The 15000-nt window shown below is 36.9% G+C and overlaps 2 protein-coding genes across 8 annotated transcripts in view; one reads left to right on the top strand and one right to left on the bottom strand.

Annotated features, from left to right (window-relative positions):
* Positions 1–7184, bottom strand: part of LOC138000321 (uncharacterized) — a 15182-nt gene extending 7998 nt beyond the window's left edge. For 3 of the 4 annotated variants that reach the window (XR_011123109.1, XR_011123108.1, XM_068846639.1), the window contains exons 1-3: positions 7131–7184; positions 4018–4531; positions 3444–3574 (exon numbers count right to left, since the gene is read on the bottom strand). Coding sequence is in view for 1 of the 4 variants with exons in the window: in XM_068846639.1 (XP_068702740.1) it covers positions 3444–3574; positions 4018–4531; positions 7131–7163 (678 nt within the window). In the remaining 3 variants the exon portion in view is untranslated. Of the gene's footprint in view, positions 1–3443; positions 3575–4017; positions 4532–4780; positions 6147–7130 lie in introns of those variants that run through there. The other variant, XR_011123110.1, reaches the window with a different exon arrangement.
* Positions 1–15000, top strand: part of LOC138000324 (uncharacterized) — a 22290-nt gene that overhangs the window by 1268 nt on the left and 6022 nt on the right. The window contains exons 1-6 of one of the 4 annotated variants that reach the window (XM_068846642.1): positions 4397–4570; positions 8930–9039; positions 9263–9480; positions 10107–10696; positions 12548–12722; positions 13250–15000. The exon at positions 13250–15000 is cut by the window's right edge and continues 1165 nt beyond it. In XM_068846642.1, coding sequence (XP_068702743.1) covers positions 10466–10696; positions 12548–12722; positions 13250–13371 — 528 coding nt within the window. In that variant the 5' untranslated portion in view covers positions 4397–4570; positions 8930–9039; positions 9263–9480; positions 10107–10465 and the 3' untranslated portion in view covers positions 13372–15000. Of the gene's footprint in view, positions 1–4396; positions 4571–6183; positions 6208–8929; positions 9040–9262; positions 9481–10106; positions 10697–12547; positions 12723–13249 lie in introns of those variants that run through there. The other 3 variants (XM_068846644.1, XM_068846645.1, XM_068846641.1) reach the window with 3 other exon arrangements.

The following is a 15000-nucleotide window of genomic DNA, read 5'->3' on the forward strand; positions in this document are numbered from 1 at the left end:
TAACACCTAACTGGCAAAATTTTGAGCTTTGAGTTTTATCCAAAGGCTTTTATTTTGAGTATAAGTCTTGGATTTCTCGGTCGGTCATTACTCATGTTCAAAATTGACTGATTGGACCTCAGAGGGTTGGATCCAAGGAAAATGACATCATTTACTCACTAGCTTAAAATTTCAGCGTGTAAATGCAACTTACTATATATGCAAAACACAGGTTTAAAAGTCTGAAAGCCCGAAACTTTCGTGCTGCATATTAATTCAGTTTCATTACACAAGCATAATTGCATTCTTAAACTATTGAGTCTTTGACGGCATTTTCTCCCTGACCCAGCTCTCTCAAGATTTTAAAGTTAGCAATGGTGGACCAATAAATAAGCAAATTCCAGTCAAAGTAAACAGGTGTCTTTTTAAAATCAGAACTTACAACTTGAGTCACTTCAGTTGGTGTTTAGTTAACATACCATAGTTTTGAAATCCAAGGAAAAAGAAGGATTGTTTTTTGGTCATTGTATCACTTTAAAAATGGTTATTTTCAATTCCTATTAAATTTTTTTTTATCTTCTCTCCTCTTGTTTTATCTGTTCCCTGACATATAATTTATGAACTTAAATTTGTAAATAATAAAAAAAAGTTATTATGTTGTTTTTGTTGTTGTTGTACTTTTGCTTTTATACTTGTGCCTCCATTTAACAACTACTACTAAATATTGTAACTTGACTATTACTATGCCTCCTAGTTATGTTAGCTTTTTAGTTATTTTCTAGGTGGCCTTATATCCTACATAAGTTGTATTAATTCTTTATTCTTCTCCTTTTTCATGCGTGGTCTAAATAAACCTTGCTGTTGTTGTATTACTTTTTATTTACCCGGGGGAAAAAGTGGATATAACTGTCCTACACAGCAACCCTCAACTTATTAGTCAGCGTCAAAATAATTACTATTTTAGTCCGAGATTGGTCTCTTACTGTGTTGTTATTTAAATTTTATGAGGTGGAAAATATCAAAACTGTTAATGTGAAAGCATGAAATTAAACAAATTACAAAAATTATCACGTTCAGTGATCCTCTTCAGGGTGACCCTCTGCAGGCACTCCGAAAAGTTCTTGTTGAATATCTAAGGTTAATTTCCTGATGACGGACAGTTGCCATGTGAATAACAAAACATATGGTTGTCTAATTTTCAAATATCTTCAACGGAGGTCGTTATTTTCAAAGAGTTGCCTGATGATTGCTTCCCAGGAAGCATGAATCTCTAAGTAGCGATTGATGTCTTTGAACAAATAATCTACTCTTAAACCGTTATAATTATCCTAGCTCTAGTTTAACAACTATTGAGCACTTTATAGCTGATGCAGTTTTCAAGCCTTAATGTTATTGTATATATGTATATATGTATATACTTTCTTTTTTTTGAGTAGAACGTATTTCGTAGAGCGAGTAATAACCATGGCTTCACAGAAGTTTAGGTTTCACGAGTAACCATCGCTTTAATGCTACAGAACTGTTTCGTATGGTACAAGTACTGTACCACACTCATCAGGCAATTTTAATGACTAATTAATTTTAATGCCTCATCAGGCAATTTTAACGACTGATGAGTGTGGTACAGTACTTGTACCATACGAAACAGTTCTGTAGCATTAAAGCGATGGTTACTTGTGAAACCTAATTTTCTGTGAAGTCATATATATGTATATATTATGTAATTGTTAGCGCCTAAATCTTATTTAAGTTTCGTTTCTATTCAAAAGTTGTCATAACTGAAGAAGGTCTTTTTTAAACTTTTTTACGTCAGAAGTTGTCTGTCCTCGCTTCTTTTTTAACTTACTACAGTATGTATATATATATATATATATATGATTTTTTATCAGTATCTTTATACTTATATATATATATATATATATATATATTATAAAGATGAATTTCTGGAGTTGGACTAGTTCAAAAACATTTAATCTTGTTTCATGTTACACAACATGCATGTTTCAGTGGTTGGTGACCACTTTTTCATCATTTCAAAATGAGTAAAACAAGTTGTTTTAAATCTGAACATTTCATCAATGTCTATATAATAAACAGAACATTACATGGCCACTTGGGGATACGAGTTTTATCTTCTTGTACTGAAAGTATCTCTCACTCGTTCACGATACTTTCACAGCCATGTGATATCCTCTATTTATATTATGTATAGGCACATAGATACGTAGACTTGAACTATGTCAAAGACATAGTTCAAGTCTACGTATCTATTCAAAGCTCTGGTAAAACCATTGAGCACTTTTTAGCTGATGATCAGTTTAAACATTTATGTCATTTTATATATACATATATAAATTATATTGAAAATAGAAAAAAAAAGCTACCCCTCTATCCCTTCTATTTTCACTATAGATATATTACGCTCTACTTTCCTATACATACACACACTCACAGCAATCATGATTGCTTCGTGAGAGTCATGAAACTGTAAGTAGCGATCAATGTTTTTGAAAAATAATATTAACTCCATAAACTAAAACAATACTAGATAGCACTTTAATAGCTGATGAAGTCTTCCAACTATCACTTCATAATAATAATATATATCATCATCAGGCGACTGTGATTAACTGCATAAACTAAAACAATATATATATATAAAAAAAAAATAAAAAAATAAAAAAAATATATATATATATACATATATATATATATATATATCAAAAAGAGGTGGCGATTGAGCCAGTTAGAGTGCTCAATACATAGGTAGAGCGTAACTATAGAGGGGTGTGAGAATTAAAACATAGCCTCTAAACACCAACATGTATGTAAATTTACGTAGTGTTTGGGATATAAAAATAAGTGCGAAGCAGTGTGAATAAAACTCCTGAAGAGTGAAGCTTCAAGCCTAACGAAACAGGCCCATAGGGTAATCACCGTGTAGCTATGTTTTAATTCCCACAGCCCTCTCTCTCTCTTGCTCTCTCTATATATATATATGTCTATCTATCTATCTATCTATCTATATATATATATGTATGTATGTATATGTATATGTATATATATATATATATATATATTTATTTATTAGAAATTTCCATTTTAAGGAATACCTATCTGCATAAGTTGTAACATTTAAACAATAAAATATGGTAAAGTGATTAAAAATTAAGCAGAAATCTATCGCACTTTGTGAACAATATTTATATATGTACATTGATCATTTACGAATAATTGAAAATCAGTTAACCTAAATCTGTTACAAAGGTGACGTCGTTGCGTGCCTCCTCGAAAAAGCCGTAATCTCATCTTCACGAAAGTATGTGTTCTTTGAGAGCAGTGATTGTTCATCACATTTTCCCATTACATCTTTGATTGCTATATATAGATGTGGCTTTAATATAAGTGTGTGCACTCATTATCTACGGCTAAGATAGTAGCATTATTGTGAAACGTGTACACACCTGACGGTCTTCGGCAGGGATCATATATAACGTGAAATGCTTCTCTCTTCTTTCGGGAAAGCTTCTTTCAAACAAAAACATTATGATCGTCAATCCAGTCCATGGAGTCCGTACAAATGAATGACAAGAATCTATAACAAAAGAAAGCTTCAAAATCGTCAAATTCTATCTGATAATCTAAAACATCAGAAACAAACAACAACAGTCACACTACTGTCTTCGGTCTTTTAATCGCAGTTTCCTTCCGAAACAATTAAAGCGCCGTCTCCGTTATGTTTTCGTCTTACCACGGTCAAATGACAGTGTTATAAAAATATTGAATATTGCATGGCTTATAATTAATAAAAAATAGAATAATCTTGTACTTAAAAATAATCTTAATACGTTCATTTTAGCTGTTTTGTTCAATGTACATTCCCGCAGGCAGCCATAAATATAACTTGGACAGCCACAAGTTGTCGCCCACCACTTGTCACGCAGGGGCTAGATTGATACGAAAAAGTCAGTTCAGAAAACTATCCATAGCTCTTCAGAAACAACCGGAAAAGAAATTACACTTCAAGTTCACACTTACTTAGCGATGGAGTTTTCTCTTTTGGAGGAACTTCTGTTTCAAGATCTTCAACTTGTTGCTCTCTGCCACATTCTGCTAGTGATGTGCTATCGGAGAAGCCAAGTAGACGATCGCCTGCATACCTGCTTTGTGGATTGTCGCGAAAGTCACTTTCTGTGTCTACAGCTGTGGCAGGGTCCTTATCAAACTCCGAAATCGACGTTCCACTATGATTGTTGGTCGGCTCACGTCGGCAAAACCTGCACGTTGTCTGTACTGTCCCTTCCTGTAGTTCAACACCGACTACACTGTTGCAAATGTAACAGCGCTCTTCAAGGTGACTTCTTTCTAATTCTGCCGGTACACTAACAGAAGACACTGGTGGCTCTTCTGACGATGTGTCTGGCGATTTTTCCTCGTTTGGCAGAGGTTCTTCTACTGCATTTTCACTTGCACTAGCAAGCGGCTCTTCAGTTGTGTCGTAAGCAGATTCGATTCGAGGAACGCCATTCACGTTGCTACCTTCCTCGTCGTCCTACAAAAAAATAATAAAGGAGAGTGCAAAATTAACAAGGTTGGAACACTATTATTATTTTCACGATTACTTTCGCACCTAACCTGTTGCTAAAGAGTCGAAAGTCAACGATCTCCGTTACTCGCAATGGAAAACCAAAATACAATGAAAATAAAAACCGAAAAGTGAAACCTTTTAACTATCTGTATTTTACACACGTTCGATGTTTCTTTTTCTGGTTAATTACCAATCAACAGCGCTAGGACCTACCATGCTATTTCAAATTGGTCGAATGGAGTTTTAAACTTGATTGCACTGTGCTGAAATTGTGCTTTGCACGCAGCTCTGTTTATAACTGAGGAGGAACATAGCTTCATTCACTTGATCTCTGTTTATGTCAAGTGGACTTCGACCCATTAGTCACGTGTATGATGGTTGGAATAAGCTATTCTGATTGGTGGTTAATCACTGATACTGGGGGAATACCCCCTTTCCACCCCTTTTCTCACCCCGTCACTCCCTTCTTACACCTTTTTTTTTCTCGGAAAAAAACACAACTTTACTACCGAAATCATTAAACTGTTTGCACCCGATCGCATGACTTGCTCATGTGACCATTTGGAGCGCCCCTATTTGTGACCTGTCATTCTTGATGTGAGCGAGGCTGTGGGAAAATATAAAAGAAACAAACCGCGGCTTGAGAGGAACGTGTACGAAGAACTTTTCACCGTTTGGAAATGATATGTGGTCACTGATGGTTCAGGGGAGGGGAAGATGTTTCAACAGAGTTCTACCCGGAAAGTTTTAGAGACATAGGATTAAAGTACAAAATGAGTGGTCTTACAGTTTCAAAAATATGGAAGACGAGTTTTGTCAAACATGCAACCGAAAATTTAATACTTCCATCGTCACACAGGAAAGGGTCAACCAAAAAAGCTGGAAGAACCAGAACTAGATTTAGTGCAACTGCTGATAAAAAGCAGACCTTCGGTAACTTACATGGCAAAGCTGGATACTTCGAGGTAGTGTAAAGACTTGCGCGCTTGGCCAAGAAGAAAACTGATAAGAATGTCACGCGCTTGCGAGGCAGTTCAATGTAAACACGTAATGCTTTGTTGTTTCAAATTTTACGCTCGTTCATGCTCGTAAAGCAAAATTTTATGGTTTATAAATACCAGTATAGTATCGACAAATTGTTCACGGGAATCGATACCGAAGTCTCACTCCAATGATAAGTTGAGTTTTTATCCCGTGTTGTTGTTTTCGTTGACGTAAATTCGAAGACAAATTCTCTGCGAAAGTTATATGAATCGTCAACATAGCAGTAATTTAATTATCATAATGGGGCCGTTTATACGGGAGAAAATAAGCCAAAAGGTGGCCCAAAAGGGTCAATCACAAATCAATTTCCCAAAACACAAATCAATTTCTCAAAACACGAACCAGTTTGCCAAAGCACAAACCAATTTTCGCGAAACGCAAATCAATTTCCCAAAACACAAATTAGTTTCCCAAAACACAAATCGATTTCTCAAAACACAAATCAATTTCTCAAACACGAACAAGTTTGCCAAAACACAAACCAATTTCGCGAAACACAAACCAATGGACTGGGCACTTGCTCTGTAATTATCAGAGAGAGCCTGGAAGGGACTCATTCCCAGGAATTTCCGCGTCCAACATGGCGACTTCTTCATGTGAGTGACAACGAGAGAGGTGCAGCATTGCGGTTTATCACTATATCATGACTAATTATCATTTATGATATATCAAGAAATATCTTGTATGTTTCTTGTAAGCAATGTTGATAATATCATGATTAATCAATGGTTTTATAAGGGACTGATTTTTTGATATTCCGCATTAGGTTTTTATCATATAAGCATAATTTATCATGATATTATCAGAATATTTAATTAAGTAAGAATTTCTTCTTCCTCCTGTGATATAGTGATAAATCATGATATTATCAGAATATTTAATTAAGTAAGAATTTCTTCTTCCCCCTGTGATATAGTGATAAATCATGATATTATCAGCATATTTAATTAAGTAAGAATTTCTTCTTCCCCCTGTGATATAGTGATAAATCATGATATTATCACAACATTTTTATTAAGTAAGGTTTTCTTCTACCCGGTAATAGAGTGATCAATTGTGGTATTCTCCAGCTTTATTAGAGAATTTTGATATTATCATGATATATCAAACAATCACTGTCAGTGTCTGTTCTTCTTTGTTACATGATAAAATCACTTGCGTAAGACATGATTTGAGAATGAGAGTGATACATGATATTATAGCTTGCTATTCAGAAATATATTTTTCCATGCTATTCTCAAGATTTGAGAGTGATACTTTGATATCTCAATTTACCACTTTTTCAAATTAAAGATTTTATGGCGACAATTACAGAATTTGCAAGCGAAAATTATTGAGCAACTATCATGATAATCTCAAATGATAATGATAGTTTAATATTTGACATGCACATTATGATGAAAATGATTCCTTGATATTATCATTCTATTATCACCCAAATATCAATAAAATATCCAAAGATCAAGTCTCAAACAAATAACATCCTATCAAGATATTTTGATAAACCGCAATACTGCACCTTAGTGATGCTCGGGGACTTCCTTAGGCACATCTGCTGCTACATATTCCAAGGAATCTATTCCAAAGCTGGATACCTTCATGAAGAAGAAAAAAGATGAGCGGATGTCACATTTTAAGAGGAAAAATAAGAAGTTGAAGAATGAAAAGGACGAACCTGTGACAATAAACGTTGGAATAATGCGTTACGTAGAGGAGGAAACTAAACTAAATGCCTCATCAGATTCTTTCAGTTGTTTAACTTCAGTTCCATCTGGGTATAGCAATTTGTAGGACTTCACAGAGCTGTGGAAAATTTCATTTCCGTTATTTAGAGACTGCTTTGCCACAGCTAACTTTAGCACCTCCTCACTATCTGCTGTTTTAGGAAGCCTTATGGGAAGACTATTTCCCCGCTGAGTCTTAAGGATACAAGTTTTCCTCCTCTATACGTAACACATTATTCCAATGTTTATTGTCACAGGTTCGTCCTTTTCATTCTTCAACTTCTTATTCTTCCTCTTAAAATGTGACATCCGCTCATCTTTTTTCTCCTTCATGAAGGTATCCAGCTTTGGAATAGATTCCTTGGAATATGTAGCAGCAGATGTGCCTAAGGAAGTCCCCGAGCATCCAGGTCTGCTGCTATGACTTTTAATCGTTTCGCAGCCCGAGGAATGATCGTCAGAGTTCTGGGACGTAGGATTGCCACATTTTACGCAGAATTTAAAACAGGATTTAACCTCGCTACCGCAAGGGCTACAAAACATTTTACCACCGAAGGCTCGATGAGTTGTCACTCACATGAAGAAGTCGCCATGTTGGACGCGGAAATTCCTGGGAATGAGTCCCTTCCAGGCTCTCTCTGATAATTACAGAGCAAGTGCCCAGTCCATTGATTTGTGTTTCGCGAAATTGGTTTGTGTTTTGGCAAACTTGTTCGTGTTTTGAGAAATTGATTTGTGTTTTGAGAAATCGATTTGTGTTTTGGGAAATTGATTTGTGTTTTGGGAAATTGTTTTGTGTTTTGGTAAACTGATTTGTGATTGACCCTTTTGGGCCACCGTACGCGGCTAACTCTGGCCGCGGCTTACGTAAGCCGCGAACACCCCGTATAAATGGTACAAAATCTACGTTCACGGCTTTCTCAAGTCGCGTCTTATCCTGGCCAGGGAGTTCATACTCGTATAAATAGTTCCTTTCGCGGCTTACGTAAGCCGCGACCAGAGTTAGCCGCGGCTTATTTTCTCTCGTATAAACGGCCCTAATGTCAGTCTTGGCGAACAGTTACTATTTTCATTTAGTAATCAAAACGATTTCAAGTACAGTAATGTTGCAAATAAATGTAAAAGAAAACATTTGACATATCTTCTCGTTTGTTCTTATCGGTCGTTGTGGAACATCGAAGGCGGGTCAAAACGTCTTCCATATGTGTGAAACTGTAAGACCACTCATTTTGTACTTTTCTCCTATATCTCTAAAACGTCCGGGGTAGAACTCTGTTGAAAAATCTCGCCTCCGCTCAACCATCAGTGACCACATATCATTTCCAAACGGTGGAAAGCTCTTCGTACACTAACTAGAATGACACGTCACAAATCGGGGCGCTCCAAATGGTCACGTGAGCAAGTCGAAATTCAAATGCGATCGATCATTTTTTTCGGGGTGCAAAAGTTTAGTGATTTCGGTAGTAATTTCGTCATCATCTTTGTGGTGGCAACGAATAATAAATAAGCGTTACAAGTATGCAAACGATCTAACTACTTCAAAGACTGCTTATGCAAATAAACCCACTTAGTTTCGTTTCTCCCTTGTTTTTAGTGAGAGCTGAGTTACTTCCTTTATCCAAAGACAGTCGCCATTTTGACTACAGCTGTATTTGTGATTAAGAAATCATGATGGAAGTGCTTATATTTCTATTATACATTTTGGTAAGTTAACAAACGATTATTATTATCTTGTTGATTGTGGGAAACGGTTGATGTCGAAGATCATGAAATACTTTGGTTTGACCTTCGATCTTAGCGGGCATACACGTAAAATAATAAACTCCCTCTTGTATGTGTGTATGTGTGAATAAACTTAAACTTAAACTTGCTGCGATTGTGCCCGCTTTGTTGCAACCTATTATAACGGACTGAGAATTGCCTTTAGGTGAAAGAAGTGTCCTCGGCCATTGTTTGTGAAGAGAGTCGTAATTGCAATGGATTGCTGCTGGGTTCCCTGGTACTTGATAACTTATCAGCTCTTTTGGCTTCGTTATTATATCCTTGGTTTGTTATAACTTACTCAACAATGGTCGAAATCCCCCTGGAAGAGAAGAAATTAGGCCAAATTAAAGTCTGAACCTCGAGCTCCTGATGCGGGATTGGGTGAGTAGACGTAATAGGGGAATCTTTGTTTTCCTTTTGCTGTATTTCTTTGATGTTGTTCAACAGTTTTAAGTGGTTGTTGCAATGTTTCATTCTTCTTTTTGAGCATTTTGAGTGTCAATTACATAATTTTGCGTGACGTAGCCCCTTCAAGATTCCTATCTGACGGCGATGGTCTTTCTAACTTTTATTTCATGTCCATTCCGCAATTCAAATATGTGAAATTTAATATATTCTTAAATTTTATTCACCTAACCCTGCCCACAGTTGAAAACTGTATAGGATATTTGCTGTAGCAAGTTACGGGCGAACAACTGCGGCCAAAAAAATTAGCCGAGCTCGTTTTTTGGTATATATCCTTTCGCACAAGTCGCCATAGACGTAAAACAAGCTTAATGCAATTAATGCAAGCAAGAACATTCAAGGTATAGTATCTGCAACTGAAGAAAGCGCTGTCACAATTATAAAGGGTATAAGGCAAACTGAATATAAACCCCAACCATAACAATAATAACAATAACGAGGAAGAGGATGCAAAATTGGCCATGGCATAAAGATCTGTGAGAAACACGTCTTTTGTGTGTGTTTCTCTAGATACCTCGGTGATCTGTTGCATTTCAATCCAGTTCGTAGGTACCGAAAGTGTGACGCCGGAATATCCCGTGCGGAAAAGTCCTTGTCATCAGTGTCATATGATTTTCAAGAAGACTGGAGTGGAAGTTTTAGCTCCAGCAGATGGAATGAAGACCAATGAAATCCGTCTTGCCAATTGACTTGATTTTGAGGGCTTCGTCAAACTCAACTGAACCCGGCTTTCTTGAAGAAGGTGAAATATCATCAAGTCCAGCCATGGCATTTAGTGTTCTATACAAAGAAGTTGGAGCGACGAGTTGAAGTGCAGATACCGCATGGAGCAAACTTCATTCTTTCGCAAGAAGATTGGAATGTCATTCTGAAAGCTGTTCGAAACGACCGGTGGCTTAATATGAGCCAGGGTGGAACCGGAGGACAGGCAATAAGTAATTTCGTTCCTAAAAGCAATCATGTGAGCTTTGAGACAGATCGTCTTTCAAAATTTGCAGTGGTTGGGAAGCTTAACAAGCATTCGTTTTCAGCCATCAAGAGAATGAAGGTTGCTGCATTTTGCAACGAAACCAACGTTGAAGAAGACCTTGTTGTGGTCTATTGTTTTGATGATTGTGAATATTCATTTGAGGTAATCATCAATAATAGCAATTATAATAATGATGGTGATGATGATGATGAATTTGGTAAAGCGAGGGGGGCTTTCAAAAACAGCGTGAGAATTTGTGCACATGAGCTTGCCTCACCGTGCGAGACGCAACCGTAACGGGAAAACAAATGTCCTGGGTGTGGGGAGGGTGGGGGAATGAGGATTGAGCGGGTCTGGAATTGACGAAACCTTTACTCCATGCACCTGATATCCAAGCAAACAACGAACAAACAAAGAAATCTCTATTTATGTGCAAATAACATTACAGAAGCATTACCCGCAACTAGCCAAGCCGTTCGAGGCGGGAAGATAGATGCAGAATATGGAGTTAAAGCTAAGGCTAACTAACGGTATGGAAAGATTTCGTTTTCTGTTTTCTGCACTATATATTGATTCCTTATGTATTTTAAGATTACCAAACAATGAATGCATTGATTAATGAAAAGGTAAGTCATAATTAAGTGAAGTACGATCGTCTGGGTGATTGTAGTCCTGAGAAGGACTGTGTTAGATGACATTGACTGACGTCTCGACAACCTGAGCGGAAGTCATCTTCAGCGGACTGAGTCAAGTGATTTGTGTGACGTCAGTAGATGGTATCAACACTCTGATCTGGTCGTTGTAGTCAGTCAGTGTCATCTTAAAGAGTCCGTACCTCACTTAATTATGATATGACTCCTGGATTCAAACCATTTCCGAAACGAAAAGTGTTGGGGAATTGAAAACTCGTTCGAGAGGAATGAATAATGGCAAAGTTTGTTTGCGACGTATGTTAAATCTTTTTGGGCCCGGAAACTTAGCTGCTGTGGTTGAATTCATGGACGCACACTAAATTTAAAGTTCAGGCCCCAGTTGTTCGAAGGGTGGATAGTGCTATCTACTGGATAAATCACTATCCACTGGATAACTCAATTGCCGGTTTTGCTGGTGTTTATCCACTGGACAGCGTCATCCACCTTTTGAACAACCGAGTCCTCTTCATTAACCAAAAACGCTTCCGTTCAAGGATTAAACATTTTTGCTTAATGTTCAACCTGCGAGAAGTGATTTCTCTCTTATCACGCCCATTGCAGCGAAACGAGAGACATTTCAGTGTCTCGTTCAGCTATCAAAGTTATTGAAAACGCATGGTCTCATACACCTTGGTCCAAAATGGCTGCTTTTTAAAAATTCTTTTGTTTGCTTGTAAATTAGCCTTTTTGCCTCGTTCTTAAACTTAAAATTCGAAAGAATATTTAACCTTAAAGGGGCAGTGTTATGGATTTGTTAGTAAAAATCTGGAAAGCAAAGGAGACCTCTTTACCGATGGCAAACAAAAATTAATGACCAAAGTTTCTTCAAAACGGCCATTTTAGGTCACAGAAACCATTCTTAAGTGTTTTCAGTTACGCGTAGCCAAGATTAAAATGAATGCTAACTTGAAAACGTCGGGTCGGCGTTTTCAAAATCTCCTCTTGCATCTTAGATGAACTCCGTAATAACTGAGTGTGGCTGATTTTCCTTTTAAATTTTGATCGATTTTTATCCCACTGCATTGATCCAGAAGCAAGTTAAAAATGAAACTGTCACTGAAAATTGATTTAGTAACTTTATGGTGGAAATAAAAGGGATAATTCCCATGATACTACCCTTTTAAACGAAGCAACAAGAGCTAATTTGCAAGCAAACAAGTTAATACGAAAATGGCGGCCATTTTGGAATAAGGTGTATACAACCTATCACCTATGACGAAGGACGAAAATGCTGGACTGTTTAACCATCTTTACGAGCCGTTATGAACTGCCCTTGAGGTGGTCGTTATCGCTCAATGCAAATATCTCATTCCTTTTACAGAAAATAGGCAACAACTCGCTGAGGAATTCATTCGACATTATTCCCTTTTGTGAATTGGTTTTTCACCCAACTGCAGAACGAAAGACCACGGTGACCACCTTCTTTGCTTTGATGACTGTGACCCACGAGCCATTCTTTCAAACAATGGTGTACGCGAGTACTGCATTGAAAAGAGGTAAACGTTAAGTTAAGTTTAATAATGACACCGACCTCTCCTAAACAGATCTCACACGGTTTTACTTCCTCTAATTTCGGTTGGATCGGACAGGACGAAGTTTGTTATTAAGGGCTGGCGTGCCCCCCGTTTTTTGCTCATTGTGGTTGAAGGATCCTTTGTTTTTTCGTTGTTAAAATGACCGAGTAAAGACCCGGTTGTAAAACTTGAAGGTTCTCCAAATGGTTTCAATGGCCATTGTAATCACAATTTACTGTTGACAGATCGGCAAAGTGAATTAGAGATCGTCCGAATTACGTAGACATTTCAACCAACCCTTTGGTAGCTTTGATGTAATTCACTCCGCCAATCACAACGCGGCAAATGCAAATAGGGAAACGCTTAAAATGTCGTGACTGAACTTCCCGTTACTGAACTTGCTTCGCTTAGCAAAATTTCAATCATCTTCAGAGGGGGTCAGTTGCTGTAACTTGTGTTCTTTCATTGATGATCTCTGCTAAATGATACTTTCTCTTCTTTGTTGAAAGGGGACATTGGAGATACTTTGAGAACTAATGAAAACATAAGGACACGAGGAGGTAAAGAGCCATTGGAATCAAACCAGGGAAAAACAGATAAATGCGAAATTCAGATCACCTCGTGTAGTTAGGATTAATCCGAAGAATTAACACCTTTATCATCCCGTGAACTAGATAAACGCCTTTATGGCAATCTTTTATATTTGCTGGGGTAAAACTTTAGGTTGCAATATCTTTTATTATATTTCGGTAACATTGGCAAAAACCGTCCTATCATTTAATTCCTGTGATTCATACAACCCTTCAAACAGAAAACTCAGCGAAGGTCATCTTTCGGCAATGGTCGTCGTTTCCTTGAATTTAAAAGAGGGATCTGTTTCTCTTTCAATTTTTTTTTTGCTTTAGTAAACATTCGGGTAACTGAAACCCTAGGGAGCCGAGGGTGGCTTAAAAATGTGTTTGGGAAAAATTGGTTGTGACTCACGCAGTGATCACAGCAGGATTTCTGACTGTCATTAATATCTTTGGTTCCTGTCTTTGGATGGTATTTTTCATGTAGGGATATTTTCCTAAGCGGCGAATGGCCTTCTGTTTTATTTTCCGTTCATCGTGAAAAAACTTCTATCATGATTTTTCCTTGAGATGTGTTTACAGTTTGTAAAGGTCGTTAAAATTATCCGTTTAATGAGGATTGCGTCGTTAAGTCACTTTGAATTTAGTTCTATCTCTTAGCACTTTTCCAACAAAAGTCAAGTGATCACTGACTTGTCTGAGGATGACATCCGCACAGCTTGTGGAAACGTCAGCCAATGTCGCCAACAACCGTCCTTCTCAGGGCCCGGACGATCTTACTTCACTTGATGATGATATGACTCATGGGTTCAAACTAATTGCTGACCTTTTCCACTCCCTCCTCTTTAACCACACTCTGTTGTGTTTATCAGGGCTCCTGGTTCATTGAATTCCGATGTAATTAACTACAATTTTTCACGGCAAAAACAATACCAACAACCACGCAACATCACATAGAAAGATAGATAGATAGATAGATAGATAGATAGATAGATAGATAGATAGATAGATAGATAGATAGATAGATAGATAGATAGATAGATAGATAGATAGATAGATAGATGTACTTTGAATATTTAAGTGTCATATTCTTTAGCCCAAAATGGACTAATTGGGGACACTAATTAAACAAATACCTTTAAAATATTAAAACAGTGAGTCTTTGCAGTGCAAACATAATTTAGAAGAATAATTCAGATTTATTTTGAATAAAGCCTACACTACTAAAATGCTAGAGGCCTATTTACAATACTAAAATACTTAATGTTAACAATTTAAATTATCTATTTGCTACAAAGTTTGCAACAGTTTCTGTTATTAAAACACAATCTGAAAAATTGAGTTTCTAATTTTGTTCCTGAAACTAGCAAAGCTGGAAGACTCTCGTAGGTTTTTATTCAGTGTAGACCATAAAAAGGGTCCTGAATATTCTTCATAGCCAATGATAACAATTTTATTAGTAAAAGAAGTAAATGAACGTTGACACAGTGGTATGTGAAAAAAACAATTTTCTCCCAATGTAATACGTATGCCAAACATTTAAATAAGTTAAACTAGGCTGAATTTTGCACACTCCATTTGCTACTTTTCCTATTCACAGTAAATATTGCTAGATAAAGTATCGTGGAACAGAATCTGACAGTTAATAGTCTAATTTCCATAAGTTTATTAACGTTAAATACCCCGGC

This window comes from Montipora foliosa, chromosome 4, assembly GCF_036669935.1.
Source record: "Montipora foliosa isolate CH-2021 chromosome 4, ASM3666993v2, whole genome shotgun sequence".
Taxonomy (NCBI): Eukaryota; Metazoa; Cnidaria; class Anthozoa; order Scleractinia; family Acroporidae; genus Montipora; species Montipora foliosa.